General features: G+C 40.3%; 1 protein-coding gene across 5 annotated transcripts in view; it reads left to right on the top strand.

The window, feature by feature from the left end:
* Window positions 1-15,392, top strand: part of chd6 (chromodomain helicase DNA binding protein 6) — a 146,150-nt gene that overhangs the window by 105,160 nt on the left and 25,598 nt on the right. For 4 of the 5 annotated variants that reach the window (XM_062978773.1, XM_062978775.1, XM_062978777.1 and 1 more), the window contains exons 14-23: window positions 984-1,160; window positions 1,793-1,936; window positions 2,866-3,121; window positions 4,187-4,397; window positions 7,781-7,976; window positions 8,654-8,818; window positions 8,990-9,169; window positions 10,107-10,217; window positions 13,371-13,573; window positions 13,985-14,184. In XM_062978773.1, coding sequence (XP_062834843.1) covers window positions 984-1,160; window positions 1,793-1,936; window positions 2,866-3,121; window positions 4,187-4,397; window positions 7,781-7,976; window positions 8,654-8,818; window positions 8,990-9,169; window positions 10,107-10,217; window positions 13,371-13,573; window positions 13,985-14,184 — 1,843 coding nt within the window. The remainder of the gene's footprint in view (window positions 1-983; window positions 1,161-1,792; window positions 1,937-2,865; window positions 3,122-4,186; window positions 4,398-7,780; window positions 7,977-8,653; window positions 8,819-8,989; window positions 9,170-10,106; window positions 10,218-13,370; window positions 13,574-13,984; window positions 14,185-15,392) is intronic. The other variant, XM_062978776.1, reaches the window with a different exon arrangement.

The raw sequence follows: 15,392 nt of genomic DNA on the forward strand, positions 1-15,392 counted from the left end.
AGATACGTTGGATACAAACTACAGCTGAATGTCTGAGATAAGGAGAATATTACTAGTTGTATTTAGTATTATGTTGCTCTGTTACCTCAACTGTAATTGGGAATGTACATGTTCCTTTTGTAGAGTTTTGAGAATTGTTCTTTTATATTTCTAGCATAATGGGCCCTTGGTATCCATATGAGGTTCTAGAACCCCACATGTATACCAAAATTGATATGCAGTGTTTATTGTAGACTCTGCAGAAAATGCTTCAGCTGTACTTCACAAAAAGGAAAATCAACCTGTATAACAAGCCTTGCGAATCAATAGATGTTTGATTTTATACCAATTTTGTATATCTATACACCTGGGATCATGTACAAATTTCTTGGGAGGAAAGGGACCACGTGTTCCAAAAGTTTAAGAAGCCCTTTTCTATGGTATTAGCTATCCCTCCCAATTTGGTGTCATCTGCAAATTTGATGAGCACACTTTTGTTCCAACATCCATCGATAAAGATGTTGAATAGTACTAGGCCCAGGACAGAACCCTGTGAATCCCACTGGTCACTTCTCCCCAGGAAGAAGAGGAGCTATTGGTAAGAACTCTCTGGGTTCTGCCTGTCAACCAATTCACAATTCACAATAAGTAACATTGTTTAGCCCACACTTTACTGGCTTCTTTGTGAGAATATCAAGGGAGATCTTGTCAAAGCCTTTACTGAAATCAAGAAATGCTACCTCCACATCATAATCAATGGATTTTCAGGTTCCATTATACACAATGACATAATAAAATGATATCCCTTATATAAAATGACAAAATCAAAGTTTCCTTTTCGGAACTTTTTTTGAGGATTTTAAGCCATGCATGGTTGCATTTGGGGATGCAGAATCCATGGATCCAAGGAGCCAACTGTAACCATGTTATAGTGATCAAGAGAATAACATTAACTAACTGTGCCAGTGGAGTAAATTCCGTATCTCTTGTTTTGGTATCCTCAGGGCAACCCACTTCCTGGTGTCTTCAAGTTCCATGTAGTCATCACCACTTTTGAGATGATCCTGGCAGACTGCCCAGAGCTGAAGAAGATCCAGTGGCGCTGTGTGATCATTGATGAGGCCCATCGGTTGAAGAACAGAAACTGCAAATTGCTGGAAGGATTGAAGCTTATGTGTCTGGTGAGAATTTCCTCTCTGTGTTGCTCTTCTGACTTTACAAATGACAGGAATGTATGATGGGTGCTGACTGGTGTGTTGTGCGTACGTGTGTGTGTGTGTGTGTGTGTGTGTGTGTGTGTGTAAGTGTACATTCATTTCTGTATTTGAATATATTGCTGTAGTTTGGATCCAAGACACTGTTCCATTGTGTACATTGTGTCATTTTTTCCTAGTTATCAGTGTTTCTAAAGTGAAACTTAATTGTTGTCTGGCTAGCTTTGTGTTAAATTTCATATGCATATGCTAGAATAGAAATAAAGCAAAGACAGCATCAAAATGTGTGGCTTCTGGATGCTTTTACAGCAGACACCTTCAAACATTTTAATACTTATTGTAAGAATATGACTTAGGAGACCACTGTCTTGGCAAATTTAGGTTTGTTGTAATAATAACTTTAAAGATGTGGAGTAGTCAATCAGAAGTTGTCTTCTCCCAGAGCTAAAAGCAGACACTTTGACTGGCAGAGTGACCTGTAGCCAGCTGCCACTGTTCCAGAATCTAAAATACTGCAGGTTAAAATGCAGGAGAAGTACCTAGTTCACCATATTGCCTCACAATTGTTCTGTTACAATCTGTCTCTGCTTGATAAATAGGAACACAAAGTGCTGCTAACTGGGACACCCCTGCAGAATTCAGTGGAAGAGCTCTTTAGCCTTCTGAATTTCTTGGAACCACAACAGTTCCCATCTGAGACAGCCTTCCTAGAAGAGTTTGGAGACCTCAAGACAGAGGAACAGGTAAATAGGAAAACTCACAGCACTAAGTCTTGCCTCATTTGTTGAACATGAATTTACTGTTAGAAAGTGCTTAGTTGTGCAAGTAAGGTACAATTGGTAGTGCCTTAGTGATGCATTCTGCATTGGAAGCAGCAAACCATGAAAAGTCATTTTTATGAAGAATGAATCTAATGAAATGTTGAACCCATACATCATAGTAGTAGCTCGGATGTTCTTAGATCCCAGCATGTCATTATATTTGTTTTCTGTGATCAGGAAAAAAGTATAAAAATAAGCTAACATGTAGTGAAGCAGAGAGTAGTCCAAGTTGTGGTTCAGCACTTCTTTCTTTGGGTAAGGCAGATCTTTTTAGTGATTGCTTTGTGTTCTCTTCTGGAATGGTGCACACCTCATCAGAGTACATCTGCACATATTTGTAAACATACACATGCCTTCAATATCCACTGGAACATATCATTACACCTTTTGTCCAAATACTGTACTCCTCATCAATATACACATCATGTGCTTAACATATATGCAACAAATCTCCATATTTAATTCTACTGGAAACCATTTTCATTAATTGCACATGTACTCTATTCACTTGTTCTTCTTTTCTAACTTAACAGCAATTGCAAAACTCCCAAAAAGCATAGCCATATATATGACACGTTTTTCCTCCATATTTGGGTACCACTACACATTAGTGATCTGTGCAGATTTTTCTGATCAATACTAGCAAAAGGAAAAGAAAGTGGGGTAATATGGTGATTTGACCTTACATAGTTTTTAGAATTTCAAGTCCGAGTTCTGGGTAGTAATTCATTTCAAGAACATGCTCGGCCTGGCATTCATGTGTTCTTTCTGGATGAGTTCTTAGAATCACTGTTTTCAGCTCATAAACTCAAGAGACCATTTAACAGTAGCTTTTCTTCTAATCTTGACAGGTAAAGAAGCTCCAGTCCCTCCTGAAACCCATGATGCTGCGACGGTTGAAAGATGATGTAGAGAAGAACCTGGCACCCAAACAGGAGACCATCATTGAGGTAGAGCTGACCAACATCCAGAAGAAATACTATCGGGCCATATTGGAAAAGAATTTCAGCTTCCTGTCAAAGGGTGCTAACCAGCACAACATGCCCAACCTCATCAATACCATGATGGAACTGCGCAAGTGCTGCAACCACCCCTACCTCATCAATGGTAAGAGGCAGGCCTGGAAGCACATTTGACCCTGTGAAGGCAAATCAACAGCACTGCAGACCGTCTTTTGCCATCTATGGTTGTATGGTGGCAGCTGTTTCGCCTTAGTGCAAAAAGTGCTAGACTTTTTGTAAGTGAATGAAGTAGAATAATAGAAAACATACAGTTGGAATAGATCACAAGGGCCATCCAGTCCAAACCACTGCCATACTGGAATGCACAATCAAAGCACTCCTAACTTATGGCCATCCAGCCTCTTTAAAAAAACTTCAAAGAAGAAAACTTCAGCACAATCTGAGGCAGCATATTCCACTATTGAATAGTTCTTAACTGTCAGGAAGTTTTTCCTATTGTTATGGTGAAATCTCTTTTCCTGCAATTTGAACCCACTGCTTCATGCCCTAGTCTCTAGAGCATCAGAAAATAAACTTTTTCCTCCCTCAATATGACAGCCTTTCAAATATTTAAACACGGCCTTTCTTCAGCTTCTCTTCTCCATGCTTAATATATCCAGCTCCCTGAGCCTCTCCTCATAGGGCTTGACTTCCAGATCTTTTACTATTTTGGTCACCCTTCTGGGGACACATTCGGTTGCCAGAATCCTTCTTGAATTGTGATGCCAGAATTGAAGACTGTGCGCCAGGTGTTCATTAAGACTGTGGTGTCATGATTACTTTTATTTGTATCTGTGTGGATGGCAGCACTGACACAGTGATATCAATCAGTGTCTGTGATTTCCAGAAGTCCTGTATGTATGTTTGAAAAGTATATTAAATTGGGTATCTTCATGGAAAACATATGTGTGTGTTTCTGAAAGGCTATGGGTTGTGTCTTGCACTTCTCTTCCGTTTTCTTTATCAAATCCCAGTATAAAATAGTACCGATTGCAGCTTGCAGGTAGTGATGGTAATAGCAGGGAGAGGTGGTAATAAAATCGTCGTCGTTGTTGTTGTTGCTGCTGCTGCTGCTGCTGCTGCTGCTGCTGCTGCTACTACGACTACTACTTTACATGTTGTTTGTACAACTTGAACCCACAGTGAAATGATTTTTCTCTTTCTGGGCCAGGAGCAGAGGAGAAGATCCTGGAGGATTTCCGCAAAACACACAGCCCAGATGCTCTTGACTTCCAGCTTCAGGCAATGATCCAGGCAGCAGGCAAGCTGGTGCTGATTGATAAGCTGCTGCCGAAGCTGATTGCAGGCGGCCACAAAGTGCTGATCTTCTCCCAGATGGTGCGCTGCCTTGATATCCTGGAGGATTATCTTATCCAGAGGCGGTCAGTACAGTCCAGGAGCTTGCACCACAGAGAGCATCACCTGAATCAGTGATATTGTTCCAGAGCAGGCTAAGCTGATAGGATAGGATGCACACATAGAGATAGCATTTTCGTTTTATTTTTTCTTGTCTCCTCGGGTTACCCTCCTGTGTGCGCCTTTTCCCTTAATCTTTGTGGGGAAAAGTGAAGGGCTGCTCTTGTGCATATATATAATTTTCTCCTGACTCAATGCAGTACAGGTCAGCAGACAGCTATGTGTCTGTAGAGTGCAGGGACCGTAGCTTAATGATAGAATGTAGGTGGTCACAAATTTAGTTCCTGAATTCTCAGAAAGAATAAGATAGCAGGTGATGTGAGATATAATTATGATAATGTTATTTCTTATTACTGGTCTCTGTGAATCACACAATTAGGTAATCTGCACAGGCGCATAGCACTGTTCAGAGCCTTCTAGAATCACTAGGCAGAAAAGTTTTGGCAGTAACCCCAGCCACCATCCCGAGGCTATATAAAGCTGAAACCCCTCAGTTCTTTTTGTCTGCGCTGCAGCCGATTCAGGACCTTCGCTTGTCAAGCTCGTTAGTTCTTTGGACTTTTCTTCAGCGATTTGGACTGCTTTACTCTCTGACAAGAGCTTATTTCATTCCAACCTTGTGTAGTGAATGCTCTTGCTTTTGAGTCATCTCACTCTGTGAGTATGATGCCTGCAGCCTAGTTCAGTATGGTCTCCATGACTCTCTTCAAGTGGTGTGAGCAATGTGTGGGTAAGCTCCACGACACGGACGGGCATTCTAAGTGTCTTCTTTGCTTGGGAGAAGGACATTCCATCCATCCATGCATTCATTTCCAGACCTTTACGCCTCAGGCAAGGAAGAATTGGAAGGCGAGGCTTCGCTCTTCCCTTGTATCTGCAGGCCCTCTCGCCTTCATCCTCTGATTTGACTTCAACCTTGAAGTCCCAGTGAGTTGAAGCAGTTGGATATGTGCTTGTCAACATCCGTCTCTGCATCCACTTTGGGGAAATCTGCCCCTCCTTCAATGTTTTTGATGAAGGCCTCCATGAAATGTTTGGCTGAGGAGGCGGCTGCTTCCAACTTGAAGAAGACAAAGTCCAAGGAGCTCACTCCTTTATCGAAGAAACTCCTGACATGAAGCCAAGGAGGCCAAAAAAAAAAGGCCAAAAAAGTTGCTTAAAAAGGCAAATCTTGGGCATCTCATACTGAACTGCCGGTCCTAACTGCTGAATTCCCAGGACACTGGCAAGCCACACTCTGAGGGTGAGGAGGTTGAAGCTCCCGTGGAAGTTTTTGAGGCTCCCCCACCTGCTCCTCCAGCCGATTATAAATCCGAGCCGGTACAAACTGGGCCCACGTCTCTACCGAGGTTGCGCTCTGCTTTAATAATAATAATAAATACATATTTTATTTCTTGACCTCCTCTTCTCGCGGCTTGAGTTGGGTTGCAACATTGTAAAACAGACATTCACCTAAAAACATTACTTAAAATAAACATATTAAGACATATTTTCACAAGATACATTTTAAAATACACGAAACAGAGATTAGCCATAAGGTTTAAAAATTGTCATTAAAAGCTGTCTGGGTATGCCTGCCAGAAGAGAGAAGTCTTCACTTGTGTCTTAAATTGAGATAGCTGATCTAGCTGTCAGTGCTATTCCGGCAGGTTGAACAGGCTGGTCTGCTTTGGCAGATTAGCCTATTTGGACAGAAGCCCCCTGGTGCCACCACACCACTGACGTGTGGCCCAGGTGTCCCTGGCGGTTCCTTAACACTGTAAGAAAGGTTTTGAGGCCCCCAATACCCCCTCCTAGATGGGTGTCTCTATATGCCTTCAGTCGATGTGATTCCCCTTGCAGCTCATAAGGAGAGTGTTGACTACTCTAAAACAATAAAGAGAGCTATGCATTACATTTGAGACTTCAGTATGGCATAATCTTTCTTGGACTAAAATTCACTCTGGTGAAGATGGTTTCAGTACATGAAAGGTTTGCTATAATATATTTGTTAGTCTTTCAGGCTTAACTACCTTGTTTTTGCTGCTATCCACAAAAAAGTGTGCCAATTCACTTTATTACAAATCTTTACACAAATCTTCACTGAATGTAGATGGCTTTAACAGTGTTCCCTTTTGGAGTTTATTATTTTTAGAGTACACCTTTAGTTCTATGCAGATCAACTATTGTTACCTCAAAGCTGCTTCTGTGTCAGTCCTAATCTCTGGGCAACGTTGTTTTAGTGGTAGGAATGGGTCCTTCAGATATCATTGGACTTCAACTCCCAGTAGCCCTATGATGGAAGGTGATAAGACTTGTATTCCAACAGGTTGCCTTGTCTTGCTCACCATCTAACCTCCAGAAGTGCTGGCAGAAGCATCACAAGTTAAAGTGTGGTAGACGAAAACCCTCTGGGCATTAGTTTTTCTGGCAGCTTTGAAACCCAATTCTGAGACTTGAATTCAACCTACATAAAATTTGTGGCTAAACAGTGATAGAACTGAAATATTTTTCCACCTCTTTTTAGTTTTGTAATCTGGTAACAGAATTACTTTTTGTATTGATATCGTCTCAGTGAGAGAAAGATTTTGGCTTTAGGAGATAAAACAACTTAAAGCTTGTGGAACAACTAGAATTGCCAGTTTACTCACTAGAACTGTCCTCTTTTGTGCCAGCATAGTAAATCTCCTGGAGGTTATTACTTTCCCACATTTTGCAATGGCTCAAAAACATTTAATTCTGTAACTGGAAGAACTTTGCAGTATCCTGAAGAAATATAGGGGCTTTGGTCAGAAGTCTGAAAGTACTATAAACCAGGAATGAATTTTGGAGACGTGAAGTTTGCTAACCTCTTATGGAATTGCAAAAGAAGGTGTTAGCGTTGCAATAGCATGAGCATTTGCTGATATCGGGGCATTTCCTGCATATCTTGAAAGCACAGTCTATCTGTCAATCAGTAAATTACAGTAATCCTTGCAGCAAGGATTATTGTCAAGATGTTCTGTAGCATTCTTCTCATGTTGCAGATGTTGAGTTGAGGTTAAGAAATGCTAGCATTCCAAAGGCCTCCCAGTGAGATTTCTTTTAGTCTTGTAAGTCACCCTGAATTGCAGTTTTGGATGAAAGGTTGGGTATATGTTTCCTGCAGTATGTAGATAGATCATAGATGTCTTGCAACATAATGCAGAGGTGCTATGCCTTGTGCCATTAGGCACTCTAGTAAACATATTGCTTAAGTTAAATTTACCATAAACACTATAGCTTTGTTGTGGCCTTAGGCACAGTTGGAGAGGAAAGGGCCTAGGTCTCTGGTGCTGGGATTTCCGTTTGTATTAGTCCTAAACTGCCCCATGTTCTCCTGTTTAAACAGATACACCTATGAGCGTATTGATGGGCGGGTTCGTGGAAATTTACGTCAAGCAGCCATTGATCGCTTCTGCAAGCCAGATTCAGACCGCTTTGTCTTCCTGCTCTGTACACGGGCAGGGGGATTGGGTATCAATCTTACTGCAGCTGACACTTGCATCATTTTTGATTCTGACTGGAATCCACAGAATGATCTCCAGGTACTGTCAAGAGCCTTAGAATTCATAAATTATATAATGTATGCCCCTCTGTCTTGCAAAGCCTATACACAGAAATTATACAATTTTTTTGTTCTCATTCAGTTTATATGAAAAAAAACTATTCCAACCTTCAAATGGGGCCATCTTTTACAGTAAAGGGCACTTGCTGCAAGCTTTGTGGTCCTCAAACAAGGGACATCTATTATAATGGGTATATATGAGTAATACATTGAATGCTGTGAATTTGGGATAGAAAATCTACGGTTTCTGATGTTTACTTTCCCATGGACCTTCATGACATTCACCTCATCCCCTGTCAACTCTGGAAGAAAATACTCATAAAAATGGCTAATTACAGCCTACCAAGTTGGCCTTTGTAAATACAATCCCTCTGGCCTATTTGGCCAAAAAGGTGAAGGCTAGAGAAACAAATTTATTTTTATAGAGCATATTGTGCCTCTTGAGGCATGTGAAGAAGCATTATTTTCTGTTTTAGGAACTTTTTTTAGTGAAGAAAAATGCTTGTGAGCAACTTGTGTCCTGTGAATTATATTTTGCCTACCCATTTTTAAGGGATTTGGCCATATGGCAGGGAGAAGGAAGCTTTCTATGAAGGTTGCTCAGATTCATTTCCTCTTTTTGTCAACTCTGTTTTAAGTGATGTCTCTCTCCTATAGGCTCAAGCTCGTTGCCATCGGATAGGACAAAGTAAAGCAGTAAAGGTTTATCGACTCATCACTAGGAATTCCTATGAACGGGAGATGTTTGACAAGGCCAGTTTGAAGCTAGGCTTAGACAAAGCTGTATTACAGGACATTAACCGCAAAGGGAGCACAAATGGGGTAAGAGTCTGGGGCCTTCTGGAGGTGGGACCTTGGACTTTGTTAATTTTTCTTCATCTCCCTGTCCATAAACATCCATGGCAGCTTCCTTTTGGAAGTTGCCAGAGTTCCTGCCCTTTTTTCTGTTCTGAAGCCAGGCTCAGGGTGTGTCTCTCTGTCTGTCTCTGGAAGGTACAGCAGCTCTCCAAAATGGAAGTTGAAGACTTGTTGCGCAAAGGAGCTTATGGAGCCCTGATGGATGAGGAAGATGAAGGCTCCAAGTTCTGTGAAGAGGATATTGACCAAATCCTGCAGCGCAGAACCCAGACCATCACTATCCAAACTGAAGGGAAGGGGTCCACATTTTCCAAGGTTGGCATGTTGGGAAATTAATCTTTTTTAATGGAGTGCAGGCAAAAGGAAATATTACTTTAAGCAGAACAAGATGGCAAAATTTCCCAGCTTTGTTGTTTTGTGTAAATTCTCTCCATTTTTACAGGCATTTGCTTTTTGCCATTATATGTGACATCCAAGGCTATTTTGGCCCTAAATCCTTTCAGAACCCCCAAATTGTCTTTTTCTACACTCCTAGAAGAGTGAATTAGCTCTTTTGGAAGGTTCCAAGAAAAGCAGTTCACCCTTCAAATCACGTACAGTCCCTAGTCTGTCGTGCATTGTTTCTCAAAACCAACAATAGATTTCTGACCACTTCCATTTTGTTGTTTTGCTTCCACTCCCTATCCTTTCTTTCTTACTTACTTATATTTGTGGCAGTCTTTACAGCTGCTTGGGGATCCCAGGGCTAAAAATTGGCCTCAGGCCCAATACAGTTTTCCATCCCTGAGTAGGAGTTAAAATATCAACCTATATTAAATGAAAAAGTAATGAAATAAATTAAAACCAACAGTATTCACCACTCTTATTTTCTAATTTACCTACCAAATTATCTGACTGTCCTTTGTGGTGTAACAGTTTGAGCACTAGACTACAACTCTGAAGACCAGTGTTCAGATCACAGCTTGGGACTGGAAACTCACTGGGTAAATTTGGGCAAATCACTCTCAGCCCCAGAGGAAAGCAAAGGCAAATAAATAAATACATCTTCCCTTAACAAATCTTGCCAAGAAAATCCTGATCTATTTTCCTTAGAATGGCCATAAATCAGAAATAACTTTAGGGCACATGACAACAAGCTTTGGTTCTAATTAATATCAAGTAAAATGTGTTTTTATGGCTTTGCATAAATATTTCATTGTTACTTTATTCTGCTGTGTAAGGTGCAGTCTGTTAACTTTCGTTTTACTCCCAGGCCAGCTTTGTTGCTTCTGGAAACAGAACTGACATTTCCTTAGATGATCCTAACTTCTGGCAGAAATGGGCAAAAATCGCAGAGCTGGATACAGATGCAAATAATGAAAAGGTAATGATAATGTTACTATTTTGGAAATAAAAATACAATGAATTTGGTTAGAAACATATTCACACAGCTATTTGGAGCTTGCTGCGTTCACTTCTGTGTTAGGAGTAATTATTATAACAGAGGCCTTGAGCCACAGTTGGTATATTTCCGGGTAGAAGGGTTAGATAGTGTGAAACTTTGTTCTTTGTAAATTTTTGGTGTTCGCATTCTTTTTTCTGAAGCTTCTTAGAAACAAAATTCTGATTGTGGGTTCACCCTTAGATTTGGAAACTGTTATTGACTAAATCATGTAAAGCTTTTAGAGCACAACATAACCTTTGAAAGTGTTATTTGTTATACATTTGTCCTGGTCTGACACAGGAATTGCAGCAATTTCCAATTTGACAAACTGGTGAAGTCTGCACTGATATAACTTCAGCAGTGCCACAACATCAGATTCTTCCACCCTTCATTGGACCGGCTCCTCAGAATTTACACAGCCTCATCTATATTATTGATGTTACACATTCAGTTTCCCTGTGTATTTTAAATTTAAGAAATCACTTGAACTGCATGATTTACACATATCTATAACTATCCTAGTTTCTCATATATCAGTGGAAAAAATTAGCCATATAGATAATTTAACTGGGCATATTTCCTCAGAATTAAATTCTATTGATCTTACATCCAAGGCAACTTGTTTAGGGTTGTAGCTGAAATCAGCATTCTGAAGTACAATGTGGAAAATGTTTCCCTAAGACACGTGTACATACATGGATGTGCATTGTCTGACTTGCATAAATATTTTCAATTTATTCTCAGCTGTCAGACAATTTAGATATTATCTGCTGTCAAATCAAATCAGATGACATTGTGTGTACAATTAACACCTTTTCCTGGAAAACAGTTCTAATGTCTTTTTTCTTCTTCATTTGCTGATTTCTTCAATATTTCTGTCTTTAAAGTGATAAACTGGCATGGGGCAATGAAAACAGCAGGCCCCAGAGGGAAGCCTCATTACTGCAGCAATATTATATTTCTTGTACAATTTGTTACATCTTTAGCAGACATTCATTACTTGGAGTATAAATACTGCCACTTTCAGGTCTTACTTAAAATTCAGAAAATACTCTGAGGAATTAGCTATTAATAAAACAATGCAAGCGTTTTTAATATTCTTGTAGTGAACATTCACACTTTGTGTGTTGAGGCTCAAATCGACAACTTCACCTTTTCCGTAGGAGGAAATGAAAGGAACCAGTCCCTTTGTACTGTGCCAGAGCAAAATGTAGGCAATAATCCAGCGTCTGGATTTTGGCAGCCTTACACACATTGTTCTGCTCAAATCAACTCAATTTATTCCCACCCTTACAATCTCTGTTCTGTCAGAGACCAGACTGTTGTATCCCCAACTGTGTTTACCTAAAAGGCATTTGCTGCCATTGTAAGCAACGAGTCTCCCTTCTTCAACTTTAGATCTAAATATGTGAGATTCTCTTTGCCAGTGGCAGTAACTCTCTTAAGGTATCAGGCAGTTTAAATGTACGCAGGGTCTTTTCTAGCCAGGAGCATTGAAAACAAAGAATGTGGATGCTGCATATTTTGTGGGGAGGGTGGCCATCTGAACAGTTTATGCTACCTGGAACAAAAGGAAAACATATGTGGCCTCCTCCTCTTCTAACGTGTAGTCAGTCTGTCTGCTTGTTCAGTCAAACAGCTGGTTTGCTCTGCTCTGGCAAAGCAGCCATCTGTGGCATATACCTCAGGATATACCCTTGGGGTCTTGCCTTCTAAAGCTCCAACTCATGCAGCAACAGACTTGATGTGGCAGAAGGGGGCTTAGAGAGCAGTGGTAAGTAAAAATCATAAGGATTTATGCTGGTGTAATAGTGAGATTAACATTGATAGAGTGAGGTAAATCTTCACAGAGAGTCAACATGGTATAGTGGTTGAAGTCTTGGACTAAGATACTAGGAGACCCTGGCTGAAATTCAAACTCAGCCATGTATCCCCACTGGGTGACCTGTACAAGTCACACTCTCAGACTCGAGAGGCAAAGGAAAATCCTTTCTTGTCAAGAAAATCTCATGATAAATTCTCTTTAGGGTCTCCTTAAGACAAAAATGACTTGAAGGCACACAATAACAAAATCTTTACATGAATTCAGTGCTGGAAGAAAGGCAGGATATGACTAAATAAATAACATCTATAACTAAAAAGGGATTATCTCCTTTGTAGAAAAGAATAAAAAATCACGGTGACAAACAGGACAGTGCAAGTTGAGGCACAGTCTCTATATTTGTGTGTGGTGACCTCTTATAAATAAATATATCAGCTAATGGACATTCCAGTGCTGGAATGAGTGTGGGTTTTTTTTGGGGGGGGGGGGAGTAAAGAAAGGATATATTGGTGTTGGCTTCTGACAAATCTGTAGATTTATGATTTTAAGATTTCATTTTCAGTCTCTCAAATCTCAGTCTAGTTTCTCGTCTTTTTCCTTATGACAACTGCTATGTCATGAAAACTGCAGGTGTATGGACAAAATGCTAGTGTCCTTGCATTCAGTTTTAATTGAATTTCAGCTTCTGTAGCTTTGAAACAGGTGCTCCAAAGTCAAGTAAAGCTTGAATGAATAGTGCTATTTGCTAAATGCTGCTTAAAAATGCATACCATGTTCATATAACTTATATCTTTGAGATCATCTCTCACGTAAGAGAAAAATGTAAAAATCATATGTACCTTGTGATCAAATGAACATTCCAAAGGTATTTCAGATCCACCATTAAGACAAAGACATTATTTTCCAAAGCCAACAAACATACCGCATGAATACTAAGTAGTTTTGATGTCTTATGTTTATTACAAATTTGATCATTATTATCAGATGAGCTTCCATAGAAAGGTGTCATAAAGTAATGGGTTCTCCATCTTTGGCCCTCCTACTAATATTTTGGAGTTCAACTTCCAGAATTCCTGACCTTTGGTCATGTTGGCTGCGCTTTTGAGAATTGAAGTCCAGAATTAGAATACAGTCCCATAAAGGAGTTATAATATCCCAGATCATGACATTAATTCAGCACCAAAGTATGAAAATAGAAAGAGTTATGTATCCCAGGCAGTTTTGGAATGAATAGTTATTTCTGCTTTGTTTTTGTTTTGTTAAACTTACAGGAGAGCCTAGTGATTGACAGACCCCGTGTTCGAAAACAGACAAAACACTACAATTCCTTTGAGGAGGATGAACTTATGGAGTTCTCTGAGCTAGATAGTGATTCTGATGAGCGGCCCACACGCTCTCGGCGCCTCAGTGAAAGAACCCGGCGCTATTTACGAGCAGAATGTTTCCGTGTGGAGAAGAACTTGTTAATATTTGGGTGAGTCTTTTGTTGAGCCTTTGCTGGATGCTCAGACTAGTAATATACTGGGATCATGATTTTTTTTGGGGGGGGGGGGGTGGTGGTTGTTATTTGCTACAAGTTGGATATTTTTTGTCTAGCAGTCTTTGGAGTGTTAACATCAGATTAATTGTCTAGTCTTCCCCAGATTAAGTGGCATTTTCTGTGATAGTTAGAAGGCAATTGTGGGAAAAACAATTACTTCTATGACAGAATGACCCCTTTCACTCAGTTGCTGTTTATTTTTGCTTGCCTGTTTTGATTAGCTTCCCATTTTTTGGGTGGCTTCCCTTGATGCTTGACAATGCCGGTAAAAGTATAGTGTGTGAAAATGGAGGAGAAATCTCAAGAGTCCTTATAAGCATGTGGAATATATGTTTGTTTTTCAAGTTGGGGGCGCTGGAAGGACATCTTGACCCATGGCCGATTTAAATGGCATCTCAATGAAAAAGATATGGAAATGATCTGCCGAGCACTTTTGGTCTACTGTGTCAAACATTATAAGGGAGATGAGAAAATTAAGAGTTTTATCTGGGATTTAATCACTCCAACTAAGGATGGACAGAACCAGGCCCTACAGAACCATTCAGGTACAGCAGACTAATTTTGCTGTTCTTTTTATTGAATTCTGTATGATGATGCTTTACCTCATATGACATTAAAGCCATAATTGAATCAAAAGTTCCAACAATTCTCTGATGAGACAAACATGGCAGTTGTGATAAAAAGTTATTTGTGTATATAATAGCGCCAAAATATGGAACTTGGAGAAGATCTCTGATCAATTCCACAGAGTAGTCCTTCCTGACTGAACTGGTGGAGATGGTCTTGGCAAAGCACTGTCGGTTCTCAGTTCACAAGGATTTCAGCATTCAGGTTCAAGGTCTCTTGTTTGAAACTGCTCAGGATTTCATGTTCCCATTTCAACTGTGGTCATATTTCAATTAATAGCCAGCTCTACATATCTACAGGAAAGCTTTTGATTTGGCACTTATCTGCATAGGAACATAATCGATCGGAATTGGGGATTGAAGTAATTCAGTTTTCACTGACCTATTAGGTTTTAGATTTAGTGAAGTGCCTAACCTTGGTAGAGTTTGGGGTAGGGGAGGAGGGCTGGTGAGATGATCCACCTTTGGAGACTAATAGATTTTGTTAGATGTTCTGGGGGATGTTCCTACCAATCGGTCTGATGACTGATTTCATTATTTATATGAGCTTCAGAATCAAGAAATGTCTGGGTGGTTGATATATCTGCTCCTAATCACTCATTCTCCATTGATAGAACACGGTTTGATGTTTTGGAATATTTAATGTGGTAAAGCAGCAGAGAAGATGGTTAGAAGAGCAGTAGAGAAAATGTGATACAAATCTGAGTGAATATTATTATAAGATCAGGAAGGGATCCTCCTGTCTTTGGACTCATGGAGGGTCAAATTTTGGCCTGCCAGAGTATGTTGCCTACTCCCAATGAATTTATTAGACATGCTGGGAGAGAGTACATAGTTCCTTCTTCTGCTTTTCTGAATGGGAAAGGAGCAGCAGACATTTCTCAGCAGGAACACCCAGTAGCCTCTCAGATGGAGCTCCTAAGAGGGCAAATGGAGAGCAGATTGCCTTTCATTTCTTTCTTCTGTCCATGGAAAAGGGGTCCTAGTGGTGATCCAGCAGCAACTCATCAGCAATTGACAGAGATGCCAGGTGCAGAAATGCTTGAGTCATAGCATTAGATGGTTTCCCAAACTTTGTGTCCGTCCCCGTCCGCCCCCCCCCCCCCCCACACACACACACACACTGG

This window comes from Anolis carolinensis, chromosome 4 (genome assembly GCF_035594765.1).
Source record: "Anolis carolinensis isolate JA03-04 chromosome 4, rAnoCar3.1.pri, whole genome shotgun sequence".
NCBI lineage: Eukaryota > Metazoa > Chordata > Lepidosauria > Squamata > Dactyloidae > Anolis > Anolis carolinensis.